This window comes from Odontomachus brunneus, unplaced genomic scaffold (assembly GCF_010583005.1).
Source record: "Odontomachus brunneus isolate Ranch 3 - 2012 unplaced genomic scaffold, Obru_v1 Obru_scaffold_049, whole genome shotgun sequence".
NCBI lineage: Eukaryota > Metazoa > Arthropoda > Insecta > Hymenoptera > Formicidae > Odontomachus > Odontomachus brunneus.
The window spans coordinates 47,018-74,893 of NW_022639499.1; the positions used below are offsets into that span (position 1 = coordinate 47,018).

The following is a 27,876-nucleotide window of genomic DNA, read 5'->3' on the forward strand; positions in this document are numbered from 1 at the left end:
TCATACGTGTGCTCTCATTGTGCACACTGTTGTTCGCATCTTGCATTTCAGTTTACACGCACGATGTAGACGTGAACGTTCATGGATCGTTAGTTTTCATTTGGCTGGTAATCTCATTTCGTCTTCTTTTCGACATTTTTTGTCTATTATCAGAGATCTCTGTTATAGGCTTAGAGTAAGTTTTGTTTTGTGTTAAACGTTGTAGTCGAGAGCGCCAGACCTTCTGGCGGAATCATTAGGCCTGGATGCACTTCTTTCCCTTTCTCAGCCCCAGGAACACCAAGGCACCACCGACACGGAGGCGGGCGTCTAGGAAACGACATTCCACGTCTGGACCTACTAAGCCCACTTCGTGTCGTCGAGCTTCGCACGGATGCTCGGGACGTTTACAATCGTGACTTTCAATCTTCAACTGAACTCGTGGTGGTGTGAAGCGTTAGCGTTTAGTTTGTCTTTCCTAACGTTGTCCTGTGCTATTCGGCATTACAGATCGTCGATCATCATTCATCGATATGCGTTTCTTTTTTATTTTCTCGAGCGGAGTAGTGTTTAATTAAGGGCTAAAGTATCGTAACACCGTCTTTTTCGTTTGTGTATGTGTGTGTCTTTAGCCTTTTAATAGCATTCGTTAATAAATCTTTAATCTGCATTTATACACTGACATGCGGGAAATTTTGCATTCAGATACATAAAACAGGACGCCATGCATCTTCGATACGTCGCGCAGGTCCTGTTCATATTTTGTTGTTGGAAATTTGATTTTGGTCACGAAGACTAATGCTCTCGCATGTTTTATTTTAATCGCACGACTGTAAAGATACTTTATTTGTAAATTTCTTTTTTTTATTGGATTGTTAATACAAGGAAAAGAAGCGCCGGTTTCATTGCATTCAACGGCACACGAGTCACGGATGAACCGTGATTACACGTATATGCCTGATTTTGTAAAACTCTTTCCATGTAAGAGTGTTCTCTTTTTCGTCTATTATAATGTCACGCCTCTCGCTCGAAACGCTAAACGATCGAATGTTATTTCTTCATTTTCCTACGAGATCGACGATCGTCGAATGAACGAACGGCGCAACGTGCGCACGCGTCCATATGAAGAACGCGATCTAGTAGTGGATTTACGACCTCACTTTACTGACGCAAGTTGGACGTAACAGAGCGTGAAATCTGAAGTTAACGCGAGCCGAAATAAACCCGAACGAGTTAAATGATACACACCGCAGAGACAATAGACTTGTATAAATAGATTGAGCGTTTTCGCAGGAGATCATGGAAGGCCTGATTGGAAAGTTGCTGCTGACTTTATATATCTGGACTTTTTATTCTGAGTCTAACGGAAATATGGATCTTTATCTATTATGGATAATGTATCAATGGAAGGAGAGTTTAACTTCTTGTGCGCTTTTATTTGAGTCCTATAAAGAAACGCGGTCTGCATATACAAGTCTATTTGCAGAAACGTAACAGACAAAGGCTTCTCATGTGTGGTGGTATCAGTCGTTGAAGACTGTCGTCTGACCTTGTTACAAAAGAAGTCTCTTTTGTATCGGCTTCTATTGAATGTTACGCGCGCAGGAAACATCGAGAATTCTTTTACGTTAGATGGTATGTACAGAGACTGAGATATGTGCGTATTACTGTTTCAATTATACATACGTTAAGAATAAGAATGTCGCAGAAAAATTAGAATATCACACGTCAGGTTTGTGGAAACTTAGTGAATAAATATAAGCGAGTCTAGTTTGTATAAAATAAAAGAAGACGAGTTATTATACAGCAGATGTATAAATATCATATCTACTATGCCTTCCCGAAACAATAACCTGTAACGCATTGCTGGCTTTTGCAGCAGAGATAACAACCGTCCTGCCCTTTGCTTTCGCGAGTCAAGATTCACACAAAATTTTATTGTATACGATATATGAGTTATTATGTCTGGGTGTTGAATTTTTATATTTCATTATTATTTCCGTTGTTCAATGTCTAAAGCATTGACGAAGATCAGACTTGGCCCACATCGAGACTTTACTTGAAATATAAAATAGTCTCTTATATAAAATACCTAGAGTTAATGAGTGATCGTAAGGCTGATTAAAATTAAACAATATAAAAATAAGAAACGATAAGAACCGTTTACGGATCTAATTTCCATCAAATTTTGTTTTTTTAAGAATTAGATATGTTTATTTTGAGTATATAATATGTGTACACGAATACATAAATATTTCATCTTTTTACTTTACGCGAGAAAAGTTTCAATTGATTCAGTAAACAAATATTGCTACGAATTGAAGTGATCTCCTTCACAGTGGTCAAAAAAAAATTGGAAACCAAGTCCAAGTCCAAGTATAAAAATCAACAACCAGATCAACAAATTGCAACGTATACAATAATTAATTTCTGTGTAAATCTTTAATCGCAACTAATGATACTTGCGCACGGTCTCCTGTCTATCGAACATCGTAGTACGTCCTAGTGATAAAATAACTACGAAGTGACCTTGTCAACAGAGTTCTCGGCCCGGTGGATGAGCAGTGCAGCCTTCGTAGTAGTAATAACGACCTGTGCTCCTCATCAATGGATTTCTTACACCGGTGGACGATCAACGTGGTTACATTGTTCAAATGATACGTGCCTCTTCAACAGATTTCTCAATACCGTTGTCATATAAATAAAATTAACGAATTTTAATTATGTGACGCGCGGTACAGCAACACTTGTCGAAACCGAATCAGGATCATAATCGGCACTTATAAGTGAATGTATAAATTCGTCGAGACGGGAGACCGACCGCGTAATGGGAGACGGAACGTGCAGAGTTCTAAAACGTCGAAAGAACTTTGACATATCGGGACGGATATTTATAATATGACAAAGTGACTTAACAATGTATGTGTGATGTGTAATACAACAAATAATACGAAGCGTATATAAACATGTTTACTTGCGTTCGGCTTACGATTTTAGAAAAGTACGAACTATTACATATTTCATGATATATACAGAAGCCGGCCATAATGGTGGTAAAATGAATGATTCCACATGCAAGAATAAGTCTGAATACAATTGTTTCTCACGAGACTTGGTTTTCGAGAGAAACATGCCGAACGCACGTAATTGTTTAGCTACGAAACGACCTGTCGAGAAGGACACTTCAGTCGGCCGTTGTGTTTGTTTACATGATGTATAAGACTTCGCAGTTTGTAAGATAAATGTGGTGTCACACTTTGCGCATAAATAGGACTTTTGTGACATATGAATGTAACAACATTTTAGATGTAAGTCTCTTGTGATAAGTTGGTTCTTCGTCCAACTTTTGTCACAGCAGGCTCCTGCAAAAACGTTTTAGAACTCGGCGCGCTAATTATTGTAATCGGTCACCGAATGCGATCAACAATTATTGCAATCGGGGACCGTACGCAAACAGCATCAATTGCGGAAATCAAGGTTTATACGAAATTTAATCAATGTATGGGAAAACGTGTGGTGTTATCTGTTAATGTACGAGAGTTTCGCACTAACAATGGGCCGACGGGACTCTTATTCGCAGAGTTCCTTTTGAATTTGTTTTCACGCGAGGAGCCGTAATTGATTCTTCAAAATCATATAAAAAAGTATAGTTGACCCACCGATTTAATCTTATACGATTACAGTCTCGCGTGCGTTATCCATACCCGTGCAAGTGCGAAACTTTTTATTGTACTCGGGATGCAGTGTGCTTTGTATAAAGAACGAGCGAAATCTTTATCTTAGACTAAGTAGCGAGCGGTGTCCGAAGAAGTTTGTACAATTAAACTTGTTATGAATGAAAGAGAAAGTAGCACAATAGATAGAGGTCGCTTAGAATTCAGACTTTCTACGTGGTCTCAAGATTGCGAGAGAGAGAGAGAGAGAGAGGGGAGAGAGAGAGAGAGAGAGAAAAATTCTATTAAATGTAAATCGGCGGACGTACAGTATGTTTTAAATATTTATATACCGAGCATGCTACGCGAATTGTCGGGCAGTTCTACTCGAGATGAATAACGAGCTCTGTTAACGAATGTGCTGCATCGTATTCTACTATTAATTGTAGCATTAAGAGAAGGAGAGAGAAAAATCGGAAAAGTGAGCGTGCTAACGAGAAAAGAAAAATTCCAATGGTCGATCAACCGACTTCGTTGCTAACCCGCTGACAAATTTTAGCCACTCGCACATCGGTGGCGACAAGTATGCTGTGTGTTTTTTTTTCTTTTCATTTAAAACAGGCTGTGAAATAAAGAAACGAGATGAGGGGGAGAGACGTTACGTGTACACGTATATTTTTGTACAGAAACGAAAAAGCCCGACGATCGCGTCCACAATCGTCCGGCGTCGGGACACGACAGTGCGACGGTATATTAAAGGAGAGCAGTGTATTTCTAACAATATAGTACTTTCGAGAACGCGCGAACGCGCTAACGTTGATCATTGACCCTTTCGCTGCGGGGTGCGCTTAGAAATATTCGAAAGTTTACGATAAAGGTGAAATTGTAAAGGTTGCAATCTCTCTTGCGGAAAGATCAACTTCAACAAGCTCTCTTCTGCAGCAACACAACAGGCGTTGATCTGCGTTTTTCGCTAATAGTCGTCAACTTTCTCAAGAGAGAGAGAGAGAGAGAGAGAGAGAGAGAGAGAGAGTAGATTCGCGTACTCAACAGCGAAAGGGTTGACACTTCGATTTTTCTCTGTTCCTATATATTTCATTTGTGTTCGCTTCGGCCCGACAATGTATACATGGTCGTACGTTCTCGATTCCGACGTTTTGTCGCGAAACATACACATCTCGCATTCACATTCATGTAAGAAACAGAAAGAGAGAGAAAGAGAGCTTATTGTCATTAACAATCACCGCGAACGAAATGAGAAATCATGCATCGCCAGACGATATTGTTCTGTGTAACTGTGTTGAAAAAGAAAAAAAAAACAGGTGTACTGTATGCGTTAACCGGAGAGATACTTATAGCACCGTGTCGGATATTACTCACTCGTCTAGATATCTAAGGCAAAAGTGCCTACGCGTTTCTGTAACAGTACCAACGTATCGCGTTGATCTTCTCGTCATGCACAAACACTTCGGCAGCATCATTTCCGGGCAGCATAACGTGAGACAAGTCAGGCAAACGCGTCGAGTATTTTGAGGCAGGTCGGTCCCCGACCTCAAGTTTAGCGACCGATTCGTCACGATGTGAATGTCACATCTTTCTTGTAGATATAGTTTTGTAAATACACTTTGCGATCGCGCGACAAAACCGGACATAGTGACAGCGCGTACACACGCAAGAAAATTCCGCAAACACAGTAGACATTGCACTTTCGCAGGGAACGATTTTTTGAGACGGGAGATATGTATTTTTACGGATTAATTTATTACCGGGGCATGATTCCTCACACTCTTAGCGTGGTACTCCTTTAATCGTCGTCATCCAAGTTCGCCGATTGAATGTCATCGAACATAATATATACATATGCATATACAGAACACACATCGCCACTCTGACATTCTGAATTTCTCAAATTTGCGTTTTATAGGCCTTTGTAGCTGTTACTCAGTATACTAATCTCGCGCTCTTATTGTAATTAAGTAATTTATTTGAAACTCGACCAATGCGTAATTTAGTATTTGCTACTAAAGAATTGTATAAGACGAGACGTTTCTGTAATTTCTGACTGGAGGCTAACACGTAAGACGTAGCGATAAAAGTATATCACTTCGCAATAGGACCTTATTTGTGGCGGGCTTCGCTCCTTTCGATAAGAGAGTGATTTACTTCTTGTTGCATATACTATCATAGATGTATCTATCAATAAATCATTTGACGTCGAGGAGCGTGTCCGTGCGTGAGCCTTTTGATAACAGTCATGTCCTTCCTCGCAATATTCGACATCCTTTTCATTATGTGTCGTCTAATTTTGTTCTGTTCTGCGTTGAATTGTTGTAAAGTCTGGCGAACGATATTTACTATTTTATTGAGAGAATTGTTTGTTTTTATTGTTAGAACGAAGAGACGATTTTTCCTTCCCCGGAGAGAAAAGCTTCGAGAAATAATCTCGGGAGACGAAATCTTTCGGGGGATATACAGAGAGGAGGGACTCGTCCCTCCGCGTCTGCCGCGAGGTAACATTATTTAAAAGGGGTCGATGCCCGTGGAAGCGTATTCATGTAACGGGTGGGAGAGATAGAATGTCAATAAAGCGGCGGGCAGCATGAAAGTCGGGGGAGACGTGAAATTCTGGTTCACGCTCCGGAAAGGGGCGAGCATACGTCCATCGTGTGCTCCTCACGCGAGTTCATCGCACACAGTTGAGAAAATCAGGTATCAGGTGTCCATTTCGCGGATGCAAGGAAAATTCGTCTCTTCCCGCGTACATCGCGCCGTTCTTGCGTTCGTAACGCGTCGCAATAAGCGTTCTTTAATTGTAACGGGAGTAATGAAAAGCGCGAGTCGCATTCGTGTCATGCCGTCGATCGCATAAACATCGCGATGCGTCTCGATATCACGGGCAGTTGTGCGTAGACAGACTGACTTCGATGACCACGGGAATGAGTCAACGTGGATTTTTCTCGACTCAGCGTACAGCTTCTACCGCTACTCCATATGCGAAAAATGATTCATCGGATTCAAGGGTCTGCGTTCCTCCTTTGCGTACGGCAATACGATGAACTCAATGGATTTGTTGTTCGTGATTTTCGCTCGTGAGTATATCGCGAACAATGAATTATTACGCACAGCACAATGGACAAATACGTGAAAATCGAACCCAAACAGCATAGATCTTCACAGAACATCCTCTCTTTCTCTCGACGTTCTGAGAACATCACCCAGGACATTCCCTGAAGATCTTGTGCTGTCTGGGAAGATATGTTGAAACTTTGTGTAAGAATAAATTCTACTTAATATTCAAATATCATTGCTTGTCGGCAGCCAATCGCGTTGTCACGTTGTTTTTCCAAACGAACGTACATGTCCATTAACAATGTAACACCGCTGGCAATATCGCGCATAATATCGTGTATATTTCGTATGCGCATAAATATCGTATGTGTTTAGCATTTGGCATTCGAGCATCGTCGATGAAAGCCACGTTGCACGTCCCGAGGAAGAAGATCGAGGAGCGCGATAACGAGTTCATGCGACGGCTTGAATGGGAGCATCCGTTAAGAGGATACCTTCAGGATTATCGTATACGAGTTTGACAATATCCGTCTCTGGACCCTCTATAGCGCGACGCTCTGAAAGTCATCTGAAAGGTACAGCGAAATTATCTCGGACGATTCCATTCGTTTATCGTGATGCATTTTATCGGTACATTTCTGCAGCCGCCGTCGGTTATGCAAGGAAATTTTCTATCGAGTCTTTTTGCTTGGTGAAGCACATGATATGAAAATCGATATCGCTCTTTGCAATATCATCTCATCGTGCCTTATGACGTCAGAAACGCACACTAATAATTCCTGCAACATTGTAGAAATGAATTTAATGTACCCATAAAATGATACTTGAGATCAATCGAGAAGATGTGTAAAATAGTCCAAACGCTTTTCTCTTGTTTTAACAATCACTAAATAACCATATAATGACAAAGTCATGAGCAGATTGAAAAGGTAGATTACGCATCATGTTACAGTTTTGCTGTAATTTATTGCGTTAAAACAAGAGAACGTCCGGGACGTTTAACAGATGTGCTCGATCGATTATGCTATCGTTTTACAATGTCGTTTTATATTATATCTTTTTATTTCAACGTATTTTACAAGAATTTCTGTCGTATATTTTTTCTAATCTCGCTAGTTCCGCTGATAATCACGAGTTCCGCGGAGCCAGAAGCCTAGAGTTTGATTTATAATGTGTTATTTACTTCCTGTTTCTTTTTCTTTACCTCTTTCTGACTCACACTTTAAGCCTTAAACTAAAAAAAAAAAAAAAAAAAAAAAAAAAAAAAAAAAAAAAAAAAACAGCAAGCAAGGAACACGTTATTGTAGATTAGGCTTTAAGCTTAATCTACAATATGTCATTGGCTTCCTATTTCTTTTTCTTGATCTTTGACTCAAATTTCAAACCTTAAGCCTTAAACTAAAAAAAAAGATAGAGAACAAGAGAACAGAAAGCAAAGAGCACACTGTAGATTAGGCTTTAAACACTTAATTCGTGTACGTTGGTCGTGTGTATTAGAATCTGTCTATTTCTCTGTAGCTCCATTTTCTCCAAATTTCACTTTTTTTTATTTAATTTCCTCATGAATCGTATTTGAAAACGGAAATTTAAAATTTCGTTCGCGACGCCACAATAATGGACTTGTCGATCTCGGCCGCGATAATCGATAGTCAATTTGATCGCCGGGGTGCTACGTTTGAAGATGGAATTCGGCATACTTCAGGAGCGTGGCGCGGCGCGGCGCGGCGCCGGGCGCTTCGCGCGAGTTCGGTCGTTTCCGGCGGCGGTCGGGCCGGCGCCGCGCGCGGTGTTTGCCGCACCGTCCGTCAGTGCTCGCTGCGACTCGAACCGGGTAGGACGTTGGCGTGCGTACGTTAGCTTGGCCGGCTGACGATAGACAATCCTCCGTCGTGCGGTAACCCAGAGGCTTATTATTCACGAGCTACGCACGGATAAGATAGAAGGAGAGAGAGAGACGGTGCGAGCATTTCCGCGTAAGTAACGTAACGCAGCGTTCGGTATTCGCGACGAGTGAGAGAGAGAGAAGGAAGAGCGTTTTCGAGAAGTGCCGCACACGTTGCTTGCGTTGTGTCACGGCATAATACGACGCACAAGAGTCGCGCGATCGCGAGAAGGACAGACAGGTCGAAGGAGAGAAAGAGGCCGATCAGGAGCCGGAGGGCGTGCAGGAACGACGGAGAGACAGTGAGCGGGTTGCCGCGGAGAAAGGAAAGGCGGAAAGGATCACGCATATTCGGACAACATGGCCACCACGATCGACGACCGGCAGGAGCTGCTGGAGCAATTTCAAGCGGTGAGTAATCTGTCGTTCTTTCTCGCACTAGCTGCCGAGCCGGGCGCGCGTATTTCCCTCCGGTTTTCCGCGAGACCACGGCCGTCGGCGGTTCCTTATCGATCGCCGGTCTTATCGGCGTGTTCTCGTGAAAACCCACCCTCGTGGAACGCCGCGCCGGGTGTCGCCGCCCTGTCGCCGCCGCCGCAGCCGTCGCCGTCAGTTGGCGCGCCTCCCGCGCACCCTGCGACTCGGAGCTACGTTCAGGATGTTCTTCGTAATGCAAATTTGTCGCGTAATTTTTTCCCGCGTCGTTCGGAAGCCGCGTTAGGAAAAATGTCATCATTTCGGTAATCGTCGTCTAGACGGACGATAAGGTAACGATAGGTAAGATAGTTTTACTTGTGACGATAACGAGAGTTGCCTTGTCGTAAAAAAATACACGACTAAATGGATACGGGTGATCGGCTTGGCAGCGTAGATGCATAATAATCATATATATATATATATATATATATATATATATATATATATATATATATATATATGAACGAATATTTTTCATTAAATGTTATAAGTAAGATTATATGTTAAAAATTAACGACAGCATAAATGAATAATTATAAATATGTCAAAATTATTCAATTTGGGTCGATTTGAGAAATAATTGTTGTACAGAATTAACATATATTCGGCACGCGCGTCGTAGAGTTGCGACAGATACAAAAAAAAAACAACAATACACAATCCCGCGTTAAAATCTCAAACCGGTAGTTCCGGAGGTCATGCTAGATCATCCCGAAATTCATTGTTATGATAAACAACCTCGGGTTGGAGCGACAAATCGTCGATCGCATAATCGCGATACGGGAGTACTGCGACTTTGGCAAGTGTTATAGAAGGTATTCGGGAAGGTTCTCGACCGGAGTTGTTCAATTCTCCATATACGCGGAAAGAAAATGTCATAGTAAAAATTGACAGAATTTTGCAAAATAGATCGACACTCTGCAATAATATAATTTACTATCGTCCCGCTTCATATGTGCTACTTATATTTTAGGAACTAAAACATACTATTAAAGCACTTGCTGTGTTTCTAATAAAATCTTTTATATTTCTAACGAAATTTACTGCGTTTTTCAGCAAGATATACTTTACTGATAGTTTATTCCTAGACCTAAGAAAATAATAAAATAGTGAAATAATCTAGTAAAATAGTAAAAAATTTATATGAAAAAAGAATTATAGTATTTTCGTCATGTAAATTTTCGTTGTGTTTTCTGCGGAAAACAGAATGATTTTGAACCTTCCTAAATAATTTTAACGCCTGCTCTGGTCATTTAGCGTTTTTCGGAGCGGTGAAACATCAAGTCTGTGTGCACACATGCTGGTTGTTAAAATGATTCGCCTGAAGCACGCTCGTTGAGTACCTCGCGTTTAAGCCGCGCGGTCGTGTTTACGCCGCATTTACCGTCGATTGCTCTTTGCACGGTCTTTAGTTCGGAAAGTCGCACTCGAAAGTGAGACGATACCGCGCCGTTGCGTATTTGCGTGACGTAAAGATCGCACATCGAAACCCTTCTTTTCTCTGCTCCGACCTCAAACGCGCTCGAAGGAATTTCCCTCAAGCTGCAGCAGTCACGCGAAATTTTGTCTCAAGAATATTGCAATTGAAATTTCGTTTGATCTCCCTTCTGTTTGCTCAGTCGTGACAAAAGCCATCGCCAATAATCCCGGATTATCACTTATCTCACTGTATGTATCCCCATGGAATTATTAAACATTTGTATGACTTTTATCGTATTGACATTGATAAGCATCGTTGTTCTTTTTCTCTTCGATGACGCGATCGAGTGTTTGCAATTGCTAACAGATCATGGCAGAGAACAATGTGCCGTTAGCGGCAACACACCACCGCTGAACTGTTTGAAAATATCACATCTGTTCTGTGTATTTAATTTGAACGCATCGCCAAGAGAAGATGCGTGGGCGAGAGAGAAGCGATATGATACATCGATTAGACTTCTCCCTCGCGTTTCGCTCGAGCCACGTACCAAATATAAACGAGATCCAAAGACGTGACACGTTCCTTCGTAGTCTCTATCGAGAGTTAAATTTCATCTTTCAGTTGTCACTGTATTACTAATCAAGGGTCACATGATAATTATTATCTTATTTCCGTGCACGTCCAGAAAGAAAGCGTTTTTTATATTTATGACTTTTACATAGCATACACAAAAAAACCATATTCTTGTTTGGAGAATATCTTTATTGTTGATATTTTAAAAATAAGGTTAATATTAAAATGAGATATACGGCGTTGAATAATAAATTAGTCTACAATTAAAACAAATATAATCAAATTAACACAATCATTTTCACATATATAAACAACAATAACTCTTATCTTATTTCCGTGCACGTCCAGAAAGAAAGCATTTTTGATATTTATGACTTTTACATAGCATACCCAAACAAAACAATATTCCTGTTTGGAGAATATCTTTATCGTTGATATTTTAAAAATAAGATTAACGTTAAAATGAGATATATGGCGTTGAACAATAAATTAATTTATAATTGAAACAAATATAGTCAAATTAACACAATCATTTTTACATATATAAACAACAATAACTCTTATTTCCGTGCGCGTCCAGAAAGAAAGCGTTTTTGATATTTATAACTTTTATATAGCATACCCAAACAAAACAATATTCCTGTTTGGAGAATATCTTTATCGTTGATATTTTAAAAATAAGATTAACGTTAAAATAAGATATATGGCGTTGAACGATAAATTTGTCTACAATTGAGACGAATATAGTCAAATTAACACAATTATCATTTTCACATATATAAACAACAATATCAATATTGTCGTTGGCAATATTATTGTTTGGGCTTGCATTTGAAATAAACAGCAAATGAACACGCTGTCCACGTTTTTGAGCGCTTTTCGGTCGAAAAGCCTCGCTTGTGCGATCTCGCGGCGATTATTCGCGCGTACATTCGCGTGCTCGTCCTTTGGAGCCGTCGGCTGCATCTCGCTAGCAGAACAAATTAATTCTCACCTCGCGCGGCGACAAATTAGACGAACCGCCGATCTGTTCGCGCCGCGCCGGCTTTCAGGAGCGCAATCAGCTTCGTTACAGCGCGATTGCACTCTGCTCTTCGACGCGGAGGGCTTTTCACGGTTGATCGACCGTGAACAGTACACCGGCTCGTTTCAGAGAACGTTTTTTCTCGCGCCTCCGCGGCGCCGATCGTTGGAAAGGCGACCTGACTCCGTGGTACAACGTGTATATTAAAACTTGGCGGTTCTCGGGTCGATACTTAATATCCCATAACAATCTCATTTGGACATTTGATCGTGTGGTGCGACACATGCGATAGCCGTGTCCTACAACATTTTCAAACACAGGAAAATAGAAACAATCAGAAACAGGGATATAGAAATAGAGAAACAAGAAAAATATATAAAAATTTTATAATACTCCAGTCGAAATCTTAGCTCTGTGTTAAATCTTGAATTCTACAACGCAGTACACGGAAAAAGAGATTTGCTAATATGTGGACAACTAAAAATATTAACTGCAGGAGCAGAAATTTTCTTACTTTCGTAGTAAAAGTTATTTAGTTGTGATAGCTAAAAGATTTGCTAATATGTATATTTGTTATGCTAATATGTACATACATATTAGCAAATCTTTTAGCTATCACAACTAAATAACTTTTACTATGAAAGTAAAAAAAATTTGCTCCTGCAGTTAATATTTTTAGTTGTCCATATATTAGCAAATCTCTTTTTTCCGTGTAGGAGCTAAGTTGGTAAAGTAGGTTTAATTCTAATGGAAAGAGGTTAATGTAGGTTTCAGAGTATCAAAATAGATGTTGACAGGAATAGTAAGGCTGAAAGTGGGATCAAAATCTCGATTCGGATCATAACAAAAATATATACTCAAATCGCCGCGATAATACGACTGAAATATGATAATTACTAATAAAAAACGCCTCTTCGCAATCGCGCGCGAGAGTTAATAAGCATATACCGTAAATGGCTTGAGGCGCAATTACACTGTAAACCCAAGTGCGTTACTTTCAAACGCACTAGCGTGTAATTCGGCTGCAGCTTTTTTTGCACATTTCTTGCGATTTCGAATTACGTCATTTAACACGTTTGAGATGTGTGTGAATTATAATTTGATACGTTGAAATGTGTTAAATGACGTGACTTAAGAAGGCAGGAAACGTGTAAGAAGATATTTAGCCAAAACAACACGTTTGTATTTTTGCAATGTAGCCGATTGCGAGACAAATAAACTATATATATATATTCTTTTTCTTTTTTTAATATATGTTCGCGCTATGGTGGAGCATCGATGGGGCGTTTCGGGTCGCTGCGTAACGGTGTCGTCGAACTTTGTATGAACTTTTTCGTGGTTTTTCTCCGTTTTTTTTTTAGGACAGCTCGTCGCCGTTACTCCGTTACCGATCTATTGGATTTTGCGTTAATCCCAAGTAAGCGAACAAGCCTTCCCTCTCGGCACGTAGTTCAGTGAGGATTTATCGGAATATTGGCATTCATCTCGGTAGGATGAATGCCAGCCTGGTCGGTTTCTCAACTATAAATGAACGAGAAAGAGGGAGAATATATATGAGAGAATAAACAGTTCTCGGGTGAATTAAGCTTGAAAACTGCAGATGACAAACTGCCGACCTTCCCGTTGGGATCCGGCTTGATTTTCCTTTAATGGGATTTTAATTCAAGCTTTCGTCACTAACGCGACGTTGCCGATAGGAATGTAAAAGAAGATGACGCGCGCTTCCAATTTTGAATAAATAACGGGTCGAGAATACACGGCTGTTAACTTTGTACAAATATTCGGGTATTGCAAATTTCGTGAGAATTCTTTTGCCACATACCAGACCCGCGTTACAACAAGCTATCTTCCGCTCAAAAACAGAACGTTGTTATTCTTCAGTGAGTTGGAAATATTTTCGCGAAATATTTCCTGCATACACGCACACAGACACACACGTCGCCTCTGGCGTTTTCCCTTGCAAATTGTGATGGTGAAGCTCGCGGGAACATCGTGTTCTCTTCGTCCACGCGAAAATCGATATTAACGTTCAATTTGCGCACGAAATCCGCGAATCACATCAGTGGTCTCATCGGGAAGAACTCGAATCTTCCTCCTCGTTCAGCACGAACGAGGCTATCCTCGGTAATAATCCATCAAGGTGCGAAACGTCTTAATTATCAATGCGAACGATCTCACTAGTGTGCATCAAATTCGTTCTTTTCCTTGAATTACTAAATTTCCTCGATCTCAAAGCAGCCCGAGTCGAAATTTTGACTCTATGTTAAACCTTGAATTCTACAATGCAATAGGGAGCTAACAAGTAAACCTACTCAAAAGTTACACTTCGATTTCTTTCCAATTTGGCACAAATGTAGAATTATAAAAAAAGTTTTAGGTATTTTTTTCATATTTTTTTCATTTTGGCCCACTTTTAATTTCACGGGCAGTTTATAGCTTTTTGTGTTCTCACTTCTATCATCAAGTGAAACAAAAATGCATAAGAAATAAAATTGATTACAAGATATAGACGTTTTTGGTTTGCTGATTATGAACATGAAGTCAAATGTGTAAAATTATTTGTATAAATAATAAAATATTTAAACAAAACATGTTGAAACACAAAAAAAGTTGAAAAAAATTATTTATACAAATAATTTCTCGGTTTGATCAAGATTTGAGCCATTTTTGTGTTTCAACATGTTTTGTTTAAATATTTTATTATTTATACAAATAATTTCTCGGTTTGATCAAGATTTGAGCCATTTTTGTGTTTCAACATGTTTTGTTTAAATATTTTATTATTTATACAAATAATTTCTCGGTTTGATCAAGATTTGAGCCATTTTTGTGTTTCAACATGTTTTGTTTAAATATTTTATTATTTATACAAATAATTTCTCGGTTTGATCAAGATTTGAGCCATTTTTGTGTTTCAACATGTTTTGTTTAAATATTTTATTATTTATACAAATAATTTCTCGGTTTGATCAAGATTTGAGCCATTTTTGTGTTTCAACATGTTTTGTTTAAATATTTTATTATTTATACAAATAATTTCTCGGTTTGATCAAGATTTGAGCCATTTTTGTGTTTCAACATGTTTTGTTTAAATATTTTATTATTTATACAAATAATTTCTCGGTTTGATCAAGATTTGAGCCATTTTTGACAAATTTAGCATATATTTGTAATATTTTGGTTGGAATCTTGGCTAAAGAAATTTAGAATGGCTCGTGTCTTATGCCGATTTTGTTAAAATTTTAATTAAAATTGCCGGATTTCTCTTTCTCTCTTTCTCTTTCTCTCTCTCTCTCTCTCTCTCTCTCTCTCTCTCTCTCTCTCGGTTTGATTGAAATTCGAACCATTTTTTATTACTTTAGCACAGATTTGAAATATTTCGGTTGGAATATCGGTTAAAGAAATTTAGAATGGTTCGTGTCTCAGCTATGCCAATTTTGTTAAAATTATTTAACTATATCTTGTATTCAGTTTTATTTCTTGTGCATTTTTGTTGTATTTGTTGATGATACGAGTAATAACATTAAAAAGCTATAAACTGCCCGTGAAACTCAGTAGACCAAAACGAAAAAATATGACCTAAATATTTTTTGTATTTCTACATTTGCGTCAAATTAGTAAGTAATCAGATTATACCTTTTGGGTAAGTTTACTTGTAAGTTAGTAAAGTAGGTTTAATGCTAATGATACAACTTACTCCTATTTTGACTTTGATGATGTCCGAAATTTCTCTTTCCATTTTCTTTAGCAACAAAATAGGTTGTTATAGGCTTCAGAATGTCAAAATAGGTGTTGAATGGAATAATGAAGCTGAAAATAGAATCAAAATTTCGGGAATGCTCGATAAATATGTCATTCGCAACTGCACCCTCGTTAACTCGGGCAAAATAAGATGCCGATCGATCATCACGACAAGACGATGAATTTGGGGGAGACAGTGGGGGAGGATCATCTTGCGAAAGGGGAAGAAAAAAAGGAAAGGAACCGCCGGCCGCGCGAGATAACGAGATAGCGAAAAATTGTTCCCTTCCGCCGGTACGTCGTTGAGAAAGTCTTCAATTATCTTATTGATCGCGTTACGGGTAGTGTGAGAGACGCGCAACCCTTTTCTACATCCTGTCTGATCCCTCCCCCTCCCCCCGTGGCGTGACGAAAATGGGGGCGAACTTCTCTTCGTGGGCTACCCCTTGGGTGGCACCATAAGTGTGCGTATGTGTGTGTGCGCGTGCGTGTCGCGTGCGTGCTGAATCATCGGACACGTCGCGCTTTAAAGGCTCCTCGGATAAAGCAACGAGCCGTTCACGTTCCCGAGGTAGCGCTAATCCAGCATTTTGTAATTTCTTCCTGTCCGCAGGAAACAACCCGTGCGATAAGAGTGTGCGGTTACGTGTTATTTCCGTTGTTTCTTACTCTGTTAAACTGTCGTGCGACGCGATCAGAAAAAACGATTCGTTGAAGTCGAATTTTTTTTATAAATTTTTTCCTTTCGATTTCCTTAGATCATTTTCGTTAAATAATTCGATGGGACATTGATTAATTCCTTTGAACATTGGCAGGTTACCGCGATGATGACAATGCGACAATATCTCGGCGTAATTAGGAAATGAACGCTTTCGTGCGCCGAGACTAATTTTTTCAAATATTCTCGCAGGAGACTCGGCTGGCCGGGAACACAAAATGTAAAGTTTCTATGCGCGACACGCATCGGTGCTTTTCCAGAGGGATTATCACCCTTTTGCAACATCGCTCCCGACGCGATGACTCTCAACCCTTTACGCACTCGTGCATGCGTAATCCATGTCGACGTGTGCGCTATCGTACGCGTGTTCATGCGCTGCGCGAGACAGAAGGGAGGGGGATCAAAGTATATACATTAAGAAGCTATAAAAACATAATATCCTGTATTATCATATATAATTCCCGCATAGAAATCTCCCATTACTATTTTCCCAAATGCAAGTCAGATTTCAATCAGAATGCACAATTCCGTCCCAAAATAGATTATCCCACTACAATACCAATTGGGAAACCCATTCTTGTCCTAGACATGGGTTCTTTGTCTAGAATCGGAACAGAAATATTGAAGAAACTCGAGCTTTTTTAAGTGTTTTCTACATTAATTTTATTAATTAGGTTGCAAAGTATTTTCTATGCGGGTTCTTCTATTGACAAGTAACCGTACTCAAAAGGTACACTTCTTTCTAATTTTTAAATGTAGAAGTACAGAAAATATTTAAGTCATATTTTTTTCATTTTGGCCCACTTTGAGTTTCACGGGCAGTTTATAGCTTTTTAACGTTGTCACTCCTATCATCAATAAGTGCAACAAAAATGCATAAGAAATAAAATTGAATACAAGATATAATTAAATAATTTTAACAAAATGGGCATAGCTAAGACACGAACTATTCTAAATTTGTTTAGCCGAGATTCAAACCGAAATATTTCAAATCTGTGCTAAATTAGCCAAAAATGGTTCGAATCTCGGCCAAACCGAAATAGAAATCTGGCAATTTTAATTAAAATTTTAACAAAATCGGCATAGCTGAGACACGAACTATTCTAAATTTGTTTAGCCGAAATTCTAACCGAAATATTTCAAATCTGTGCTAAATTAGCCAAAAATGGTTCGAATCTCGGCCAAACCGAAATAGAAATCTGGCAATTTTAATTAAAATTTTAACAAAATCGGCATAGCTGAGACACGAACTATTCTAAATTTGTTTAGCCGAAATTCTAACCGAAATATTTCAAATCTGTGCTAAATTAATCAAAAATGGTTTGAATCTCGGCCAAACCGAGAAATTATTTGTATATATAATTTTTTTCAACTTTTTTCATGTTTTGTTTAAACATTTTATTATTAATACAAATAATTTTACATATTTAACTTCATATTCACAATCAGCAAAACAAAAACGCCTATATCTTGTGTTCAATTTTATTTTTTTTTATGCATTTTTGTTGCACTTGTTGATGATAGGAGTGAGAACATTAAAAAGCTATAAACTGCCCGTGAAACTCAAAATGGACCAAAATTAAAAAATACGATCTAAATATTTTTTGTGCTTTTAATTGGTGCCAAATTATAAAGAAATCGGAGTGCAACTTTTGGGTTTAGTTGTAAGTCTGCAATATATTGGATACTAACTTAAATTACATTAGATGTTGCTCGAGTTTATAAAGTGTTAAAGGAATGAAGTTAGAGGGAGGGAGAGAGAGAGGGAGGGAGAGAGAGGGGAGAGAGAGAGAGAGAGAGTTTGGGGTGTCCAGGTTTTATATGGCCTATATTTTCCTCAGCGTTGTAGAGAACAACTAACCAAAATTTGGTCCAAGTCGGTCGAAGGATTTAGGAGTTTATAGGGAACATAACAAACTGTTTTATATATATAGATTTTTGTCCACGTGTCAAATTGCCGTTAAAGTCGACTAGCGGGAATTGTTGCTACCAGTTGACGCAACAAAAGTATCGCGCTGTATAATAGCTTTCGAATGACGCTTTTTGTAAGTTGCGAGAGATAAAATAACGCGGTGAATATTCGCGTGGCGAATGGCGAAAGGGAGACAGGCGGGAAATGAGCGGAAGTTCCGCGGCGCGAATTCGCGACTCGCATTTCTTGGCTCTCTTGCATTTCGCTCCGGGAGACGTATTCAACCTATCCGACATTTGATTCCGGAATTTTGCGCTTTACCTGCCGTGTCGACGTGACGAATTTTTTCCGTTCCGCTCCATCGACGCGCCACCTGCGACGCGCCAATACGAATAACCGGCGTTAGAACGGCGGTCTCGATTAACTCCGAAATTAAATCCGTTTATTCTCTGTTTTGCCGTGCCGGATTATTCATATCAATCCGCCTGCGTGAAACCGAGTGGAATCACCGGTTTCAGAAAAGACCAAAAGCGACGGCGATTAAACCAGATTCCGCGGCCGCTCAGGTGGAATCTCGAGTTCGCGTCCCAAAATCAGGTAAAAATTAGCGCAGAGGCAGAGCAGGAAAATAATTCCATAGAACTCCTTACGAAAAGAACCTCAATGCTATTTATTTTTTTAAAATCATGTATCAAATTTTTATCTTCATTTTCGCGAAACGTACTTCATGTAACTTGAACCATTCTTGCATAATTACACGGAAAAAACAATATGGTCGATCCATACAGAAATCTGCCAACCAGATTCAATAATAAAATATGGAACAACTATTGTATTTATGTGGTTGCTGTAACCAAAGAGCAATGGCTGAGTTAGTTATGTTGCAGCAGTGATAATACATAGTTAATACAAACGCGGCTCATTACGCGGCAACTACAAATGTATATTTATACACTCAGAACCAATTTTCACATGTATACACCTTTAGCTGTGCGCGTAGTGAATTGCTTTTGTTTTCTAACATCGCTACTTTGCAACATAGCATTGATTAATGCAACTATACGATATTTAGCTTGTATGTGCTATGCAAAATGATCCCCTTACTAATTTCTGGTTGCCACAACCAGATCACGCGCAACTTCATTGATGTAGTTGACACACCAAAGTAAGTCAAATCAACCATAACTATCAACATAACTATCATACAAAGATATGTAGAATGATGCAGCTAATTGCTTACAACTAAATATTTTTTGTTAGATATACCACATCTCTTTTTTCCGTGTCAATTAATATCGATTGTTTCGTAATTTCTTTTTTTCTTTTACCGTGAGAATCTATTCACTTGTTTGCGCGGTGTCACGTGCGCGACCCTTTCACGGGCGTATCGCTCGAGCCCGGACGAGTTGTCTGCGTTACCGCGGAATAAACAGCACGACACGAGCACGTGCGAGCAAACGGAGCGCGGTCGGCCACCCGAAGCGTCGCCGTGTCGCCGCGTTGGCACGTGCCGTTCTTTTCTCATCCAGAAACCGCGCCGTTGGTCTCTCACAGAAAAAGCAGCGAGAGACCAACCGCTGCGATCAGGCCGGCGTCTGGTTCACTGCCGGTGATGATACGCGGCGCGACTACGAGGGGGAACGGTACAATAACATTGACGTGGACGGCATTATATTGTTTGCCGAAACTCTACGGTGGTCTGGCAAGTGCGCCGTATTGAAGTCACGTGGAGTCCCTTCGCTCATGAGTGAAGGAACGATCGATCTCACCGAATTCACCGATTCACTTCTCGCGCATACCATCTTACTTTGAACAAAAATTCTTTCATAGGGAAGTGACAGAACTTTGCCATGTAATTGTATTCATTTACACTTTTCTCTCAGAGTGCCTTCTTTTATAATATAATTTTTTTTAAGAGATATATTCGATGCAGAAATCTTGACGAGATAAACACGCAAAAAAATGACTTAGTAATATCAGTTAAATCGCGATAGCTGACTCAAACTTAGTCAAAAGGCTAATTGTTCAGCTGTCACTGCTAAGAATTGGCTATGACAGCTAAAATGCATTCGCTATGAAATACAAATATATTAGGTGACATTAAAAATGCACAACATTTCAAATAGTTAAGAAAATGGCAGTTATTCCTGAATTTCTTATCATATGCATATATTAAAGAAGTTTGCCGCACAACTACAATCATTTGCTACAGTAATTTGTTTCTAGCAGCTAATTTTTCTTGCTGTAGCGCCTAAGTTTAAACAGCGAATAAATTTAGCTTCGGTAGTATCGACATTAGCTGTTTCTATTTCAATGACACATCTTATCTGCCACAGCTATTTCTTTGAAAGCTAGTTCTTTTTTTGCGTGAACCTGACTGACAGTCCATTCCTGCAGTGCTATAAAAATTGTGAAGTTGAAATGAATTTATATGAAAGAAACAATGCAATTGTATTCATTTATACTTTTCTCTCAGAGTGCCTTCTTTTATAATATAATTTTTTTAAAGAGATATATTCGACGCAAAAATCTTGGCGAGATAAACCTGACTGACAGTCCATTCCTGCAGTGCTATAAAAATTGTAAAGTTGAAATGAATTCATATGAAAGAAACAATCGCGATATTCTCTCCGTGCAAGCTGCCCTTTTCCCGAGATAATCGAAGCGGCTGTGAAAAGCGAGGGTTCACTAGTCGCGTTACATAACCGTGCTCGCAAGTGGCCGCGTACTGTTAACAGATACATTTCATGCGCCGCGAGTTCTTGAGATATCGTGAGACCGATGTAGTCGGGCCAAAACTATTTCATAGCTTCGCGAGCGTGAAATTAATGCAGAATCGCGCACCGACATGTGCGCCAGAGAAATGCGCGCTCTTGTACCGCGCAGTCGATTAAATTTAAAATGACGACTCACGGCCGACAATGGGAACAAATACCGCGAAAGCTATTCGGTTCGTTATTGTCCAGACTGGAAAGTTTGTTCAGAAGTCGGCTTCAATAAAACGAATTCATTGTACAGTAGAAAAGATCGTATCAGTTTGCAACTGAAATCTATGCGAATTTTTACTACTCAAAGCCCAGATTACAGATCTTGAACAAACCATGCAGATATCTCTTTTTCCATTATCTACTCGGACGAAATTATTCGCATAATTATGATGGAACTTCATTCTGGGGGTGAAATTGTTAAATTAAAATCTTGGTTCTTGGCTCGACATTCACATCTGTTTTTTCATTTTGGGAAAGAGAGTTTCAATAACTCTCTCGTTATCTCTGTTAAGTGCCGCGACGACGCGAAACTCGTAGCCCGACGCACAATATGCCAGAAAGCACATTTGGTGAACAAAATTCTGCCTACATCACAAGTCTGCATCGATTTTGATTAAACTTTTTTTAAAATACTCGTGAATAATTCTACTATAACCATAACGGGGTTATGGAGTTTGGGATTATGAGGTTTAGGGTTATGGGGTTTTTAACTCGTGGGTAATCAGATTTAGGAGTTATGGAACTATAAGATTTGGAATGATGGAGTTTCGGACCATGGTGTTATAAAATTTGAGGTAATTAGGGGTAACAATTAATGAAGTTTGAGGTTATTTTTTGAGGTTATGTTTACTTTTTTCAAATTTTTGACAATGAGACGTTATAGTAGAACTGTCCACAAGCATTTTAAAAAAAAGTTTCATCAAAATCGATGCAGATTTGTGATGTAGGCAGAATTTTGTCTACCAAATATGTTTTTTGGCACACTGTGCGACGTCTCAATATCGTCATTACATTACAGTCGCTGTACGTTTGTTGTGATAGTGAGGCGCGCAGATAAGCGCGATTAATTCGGCTCGCGACTAATGCACATTCCTTATCTCTCACGACTTATTTGCGTACCTGCCCACCTCGCTCCCCTCGTTCGGACATTCCTCAAATTTTTACGGGGAAAGAGACGAAGTGCCCGCGGCGAAGGCGGGTGCGGCCGTCGTGCATAAAGAGACCTCCGTTGTTCTTATCATTCACGGCTAGCAATGCTTTCTACTCCAATTGTTGCTCAACTGCGTTACTCGGGCCGGGACGCGGAGCTGCTGCGATTATTATGCAACTGCACGCCGCTGGAATGGCAAACAGGCCCGCGATCGGTCGCTCAAAAATAAGATCGTTGCGCAACCGCGGCCTAGGTCGCATTAGGTGCCCGTATTGTACGTATTTTCCCAATCAGAGGTTCTCAAATGATCCGCGAACAATTGTCCCGAGGAGGAGAAAGATGAGAGACAAGAGACACTCGTTTTCGTTCGTTTACGCGGTCGTGCGAAGATTGAGTGAATCGTAACTGCAAATCATACACTGAACGTTTGGTTGTTTTCAGCAAATTTCTAGTGAAACACAAGGAAGCCATTCCAGTCGAACTTACCAGAATTCTGTTCAGGTTAACCAGAAATCTTGTTATATCACTCGAGCAGAATTTTAGTCAGTCATATTTTTATTCATATATAAATCATACTTTCATACTTTCACAATCATACTTTTATTCATATAAAAATGTCTGGCGCGAAAATCGACGTGTTGGTATTATAGCAGCGAAAGGGATAGGTTTAATTAATGCCACCACGGTGAGTTACATGGTGATTCATTCCCGATTGCTCACTATGTATAACAAGAGAATGGTATTTTTTTCGTCGCCTTGAGACTAACGTATTCGAGAAACAATCGCGCTCGCTCGTGGTCGCCGGGTCATTGTGTCACGCGTGACATACTTGGCTTGCGAATGTTCGGTGTGACCGATACGAAACGTATACCAGGCTTAATCATTTCTCCATGTAATTATAGTTATAAGTACTAAAACACTTTTTTATTAATGTAACACTTTAAAAAACTCTGATTTTGTTGTGACTAACGCCATCAGTTCACACACACACACAATTTCAACTGTAAAGATTTTTTTCTTCCAAATCACAGAGAGCTTGCATGAGGTTTAACTATAATGCTGGTTGCATAGGAAAAGGTTCTTTTAAAATCTCAGTTACTAAAAGGGATGCCAATTATTGTGTAGTTTATCCTATAAGGTAAAAGTATCCATATCTGGACGCTGCTATCTAACTCTGGACATTCTTATTATTTTGGTCTTTGAAGACAAATATTTATATTTTTAACATAGGATATATGTATATATTCAATATATATACGTACCTTTTCTCTTTCTATATATTAAAAATTTAGATATTTGTATTTAAAACAATAAGATTCTCAGAATTAGATATTAGCGTTATTATTGTCCAGGCATTGGTACTTTTACCTTACCTTACCAGAATTGTTAGAAAAATCGAGAGCAGAGTGTCATTTATTTTTGTCATGGAAACTGCGGACTTTTCATAAATTTCTTGAAAGTTCACGTAGCTCGAAAAAACTTGTTCCATTTTATACAAATTGAAAGTCGAGGATCAAATTTCCATTTCTCCCGCTCTTGGTTCGAAAATCCAACGAGTCGAGTGATTCGCGTCTAATATTTTCCACGCGGCCCAGTCGCGTTTTCTTCTTGCTGCCAGCTTACACCGACATGGTGCATACATAAATGCATAATGTTTTCCTTGTTCGCGAGCACGGCTCGGCCATCGTCCGCATCAGAAATGCAATCCGCGAGGAAGAGAGACACCGCCTCGAACTGCGATTCGACCGACGGAAACTGCCGCGTTATGAATGCGGTCGTTATAACGGCAGGAAAACTTATCAATCTACAACTTCTTGCAGCGCGGCGAAAATTAATCTTTGAATTCTGCCGGCGACGTGCGCGGGTCGTCGTTCATCGCGAATTTAAATGCAAAGTCCTTCGATGAAGTGAGCGAGCACCGCGAACGTGCATCACTTGATGAAGTTGAGACTCACAAGCGTGTAGAACAACAGCCGGTGAACAACGTTGTCTTCCTACCATTGTTCCGGCCTGACGCGACAACGATCGCTAAGCAGTAGTCGTCTACCAGAGTCGAAATTTTGACCCTGTGTTGAACCTTGAACTCTACACCGCAGTAGGAGCTAAAATAGTAAAGTAGGTTTAATTCTAATGATATAATTTACTCCTACTTTGACCCTGATGATGTCTGAAATTTCCACTTTTGCTTTCTTTAGCGTCAAAGTAGCTTGTATAATAAAGTAGGATCTTAGGAAGCAAAGTAGGTTGCAAACCTCTATTGAAGTTTTAGCTCTTACATAAAATATATGTATTTCATAGAAATATTTAAAAAATTTACTAAATAACGAAACAGAAACGTCAAATAGCATTCAAAATATATATTTTATTTATTGCATATATTTCAGACATCATCAGGGTCAAGGTAGGAGTACATTATATCATTAGAATTAAATCTACTTTGCTATCTTAATTCCTACTGCGATGTAGAATTCAAGGTTCAACATAGGATCAAAATTTCGACTCGGAAATAAGTGTCAATAACTTAAAAATAGGTTTCATCTAGGTTGTAGATTATATAAGTAGGCTCAAACTATTTTTAAGAGCATCAAAGTAGCGTCAAAATTTTGACAAAGTAAAATTAAAGGTTCAAAAGAGAAGTTAATGAGTATCAATATCATCAAAGTAGGTTTTACCTAGGTTATAACCCGCTATAAACCGTCTGAGTAGGCGCAAACTATCCTTAAGAGTGTCAAAGTAGCATCAAAATTTCGACTCAGGTAGTTATTCATTCGCGTTTCTCGGGGTATATCGCGATGAAGTACGACTCGGAATCGATGTAATTAGAGGTCTCAGCGGGGAGGAGAGGGTCGTCGCTCCGAGGAAGGCCTGAAAATGTCAAAGACGCGGTCGATTCCTTTCTCAACGCGAGACAGGGTACCGTCTGAGCTTGCTGAGAGCCAATTCTCACGCAGGTACAGCCGGTAACGCGCACACGCGTGTTGGTTGCCCGCGACGCGTACATTCGCACGTGCACACACGCACGTTCTTTGTCGGTCCGGTTCTCACGCTTAGCTCCTTAATTACACCATGTAGTTATAATTAATCCTTTCTCGGCGCATGGCGATGTTCCGTAGTTTAAGATAAGACGAAGTGCGATGAAACGAGCCGTTTTCAGTGAGATCTCTTCCCTCGGCAGCGTCGTGTATTTAATGTCGCGAGCCTCGAATATCGTTGTCGCTCGATGATAATTTCGTCCTTACGGACGACCAAACGCGGCACTCGTGATCGACAAAAGGAAAGAATCGACCGGGCCTTGCTGCAGTTACACCCAAAAGATACGATCTCATCGAGGATCCTCTGAATTCCACATTGAAAAAACGTTTGGTTGGATTAACTAAATTTCTAGCGAAATACAAACGAGCCGAACATACCGGTGGAAGTTATCAAAAGTCTGTTCAAGTTGACCGGAAATCTCGTTGCAAGTTCTTGGTAAAACTCTCTTGGTGGAAGTTTTCGTTCAGAATGTGGAATTACAGGGAACAGCACCTTGCAGCTAGAATTCTTCGTTTGAGTGTATTATTCCAGCACACGACATGACTGTGCAGTATCGTGAGAGTGAAAAAAAGTACGACCTGAAATGTGCACATTAATAACTGCGGCTTATCGACCAGAGCCCCTCTTTCCTGCAATTTCACCCGTTTACTGTTTGTACAATTCGTGAGGCGCACGCGATAGCTCTCCTCTCGCAAATGCGCTTGCACCGCGCGATTTCGTTAGCTTCGGCGCTGACGTCCGGTATATTTTAGCATCGAATACTGGGAACGTCGTTTCGCGTGGCGGCTACCACGAAAGAATACGAAATGCCTGTCTTCCGCAGGAAACACGCTCGTTCGGACGGGTCGGGCTCGATATTCCCGTGTCCGCCGAGATTCGCCAAAAGAATCCCCGAAGTTTCGTCCTCGCTGTCGTAAAATATATCACCTCGGTGTTCTCTTTCCGAGAGAAAGGCGTTTGATTGAAAGATGTTGTGAAAAATCCCCGCGAAGGTAAAACGAATCGTTTTCCCCCCTCTCTCTCTCTCTCTTGAATTATAATCTTAAATGGATAATTGAAAATCACCCGTTGAAATCCGGCGACGTTTTAGAATTTATTTACGCCGAGAGGAAATTTAAATAAGTCACGCGCGAGATCAAATCTAATCGTAGAGAAAGAGAGAGAGGGTTCGTTCTCTCCGCGCTCTATTGGCCACTGGGATGTCAACGCGATTATCCCTTATGAACAAATGAGGTATCTCGAATTGATGAGTCAGATCTCGGCGGATATGTCTTCTTACGGGACTTGGGTCGCGGCTAATAAGTTCACTCGAGTTACCGATTATCCAGCTGCGCGATGCCGCCGAGTATCGCTACACAGAAAAAAAGAACGTTCTTGTTTGGAGAATATCTTTATTGTCGACATCTTAAAAATAAGATTAATGTCAAAATGAGGTTATATAGCGTTGAACGTTAAATTAGTCTTCAATCAAGACCATTATAATCAAATTAACACAATAATTTTCTCATAGAATATTACAATATTAATATTCTTGATTATATATTATTAGTTTACGATCAGGACGAATATGGTCGAAGTAACACAATTATTTTCTCATATATAACCAAGAATATCAATATTCTACATATATGAGAAAATGACTATGTTAATTTGACTGTATTTATCTTGATTGAAGATTTGTAACGACTATTCCTTTGTATGATTATAGCTATATCAAAAAAATACCAGACATTTCTTTCTCAGTGTTCACGTTTCAATTTGCTGATCGCACGGGCCGTCGATCGTCGTTGCTTTCGTCCCGATCTTTGCACTGCGTCATTGAAACTCAATCGTTGCTCGCGTCAGCGAACGGGGTGAGCAATGAGCGAGCGTGTACGAGCTTCGCAATAATAAGAGTAGCATTGCAGCAACCGGCAGTATCAATGCCGTATTCTACGCGGTGAGCGCGCTGCTTAATATTAAATGTAAAGCCGCACGCATATCGTTAACCCGTTTGTCCGTTGGATAATGCTGCGACTCGCAAGCAATATGAGCGTGTTGTAAATGTGAATGCGTGCATACACCATGGAAAGGGAACAAAGAGCAAGGGTTGGAAAGCAATAATTCCCAGGTCACTCTCTTTTTTCTTCTTTCCACGCACAACCGCAAGATGTGCCGTTAACTCAATCCCGGACACATGCTAATTGTTCGCGTCGCACGACTTAATTGTTTCATTAACCCTTTATTTTCGGCAAGTCCAAAAAGGATCGAAGAAGCAACATTTTTGGTGTTTAAGGTTCGTATTAACCCATTAAGGCCCAAGAGAAAACCGCCAAAGATAGGCTTTCAAAAACCATCTAAATTAGGGCAAAACATCGAAATTTGTTAAAAAGTGAAAAAAATTTGTGTTGGATTTCAAAATTCAAGATAACGGACCAATATGTCGGCCCGAAAATTTGAAATTTTGACCTATTTGAGTGAAAATCCGTATGGGGGGG

The 27,876-nt window shown here is 39.8% G+C and overlaps 2 protein-coding genes across 7 annotated transcripts in view; both read left to right on the forward strand.

The window, feature by feature from the left end:
• LOC116845173 (lysine-specific demethylase 5A) overlaps nucleotides 1-5,850 on the forward strand; it is a 20,898-nt gene extending 15,048 nt beyond the window's left edge. For 3 of the 6 annotated variants that reach the window (XM_032817569.1, XM_032817567.1, XM_032817572.1), the window contains one exon: nucleotides 206-5,850. In XM_032817569.1, the coding sequence (XP_032673460.1) occupies nucleotides 206-313 (108 nt within the window). In that variant the 3' untranslated portion in view covers nucleotides 314-5,850. Of the gene's footprint in view, nucleotides 1-51 lie in introns of all 6 variants that reach the window. The other 3 variants (XM_032817571.1, XM_032817570.1, XM_032817568.1) reach the window with 3 other exon arrangements.
• A 2,126-nt stretch (nucleotides 5,851-7,976) lies between these two features.
• The window catches only part of LOC116845174 (plastin-2), a 46,558-nt gene continuing 26,658 nt past the window's right edge, over nucleotides 7,977-27,876 (forward strand). Inside the window, exon 1 of the mRNA XM_032817574.1 lies at nucleotides 7,977-8,994. Within this exon, the coding sequence (XP_032673465.1) occupies nucleotides 8,944-8,994 (51 nt within the window). The 5' untranslated portion in view covers nucleotides 7,977-8,943. The remainder of the gene's footprint in view (nucleotides 8,995-27,876) is intronic.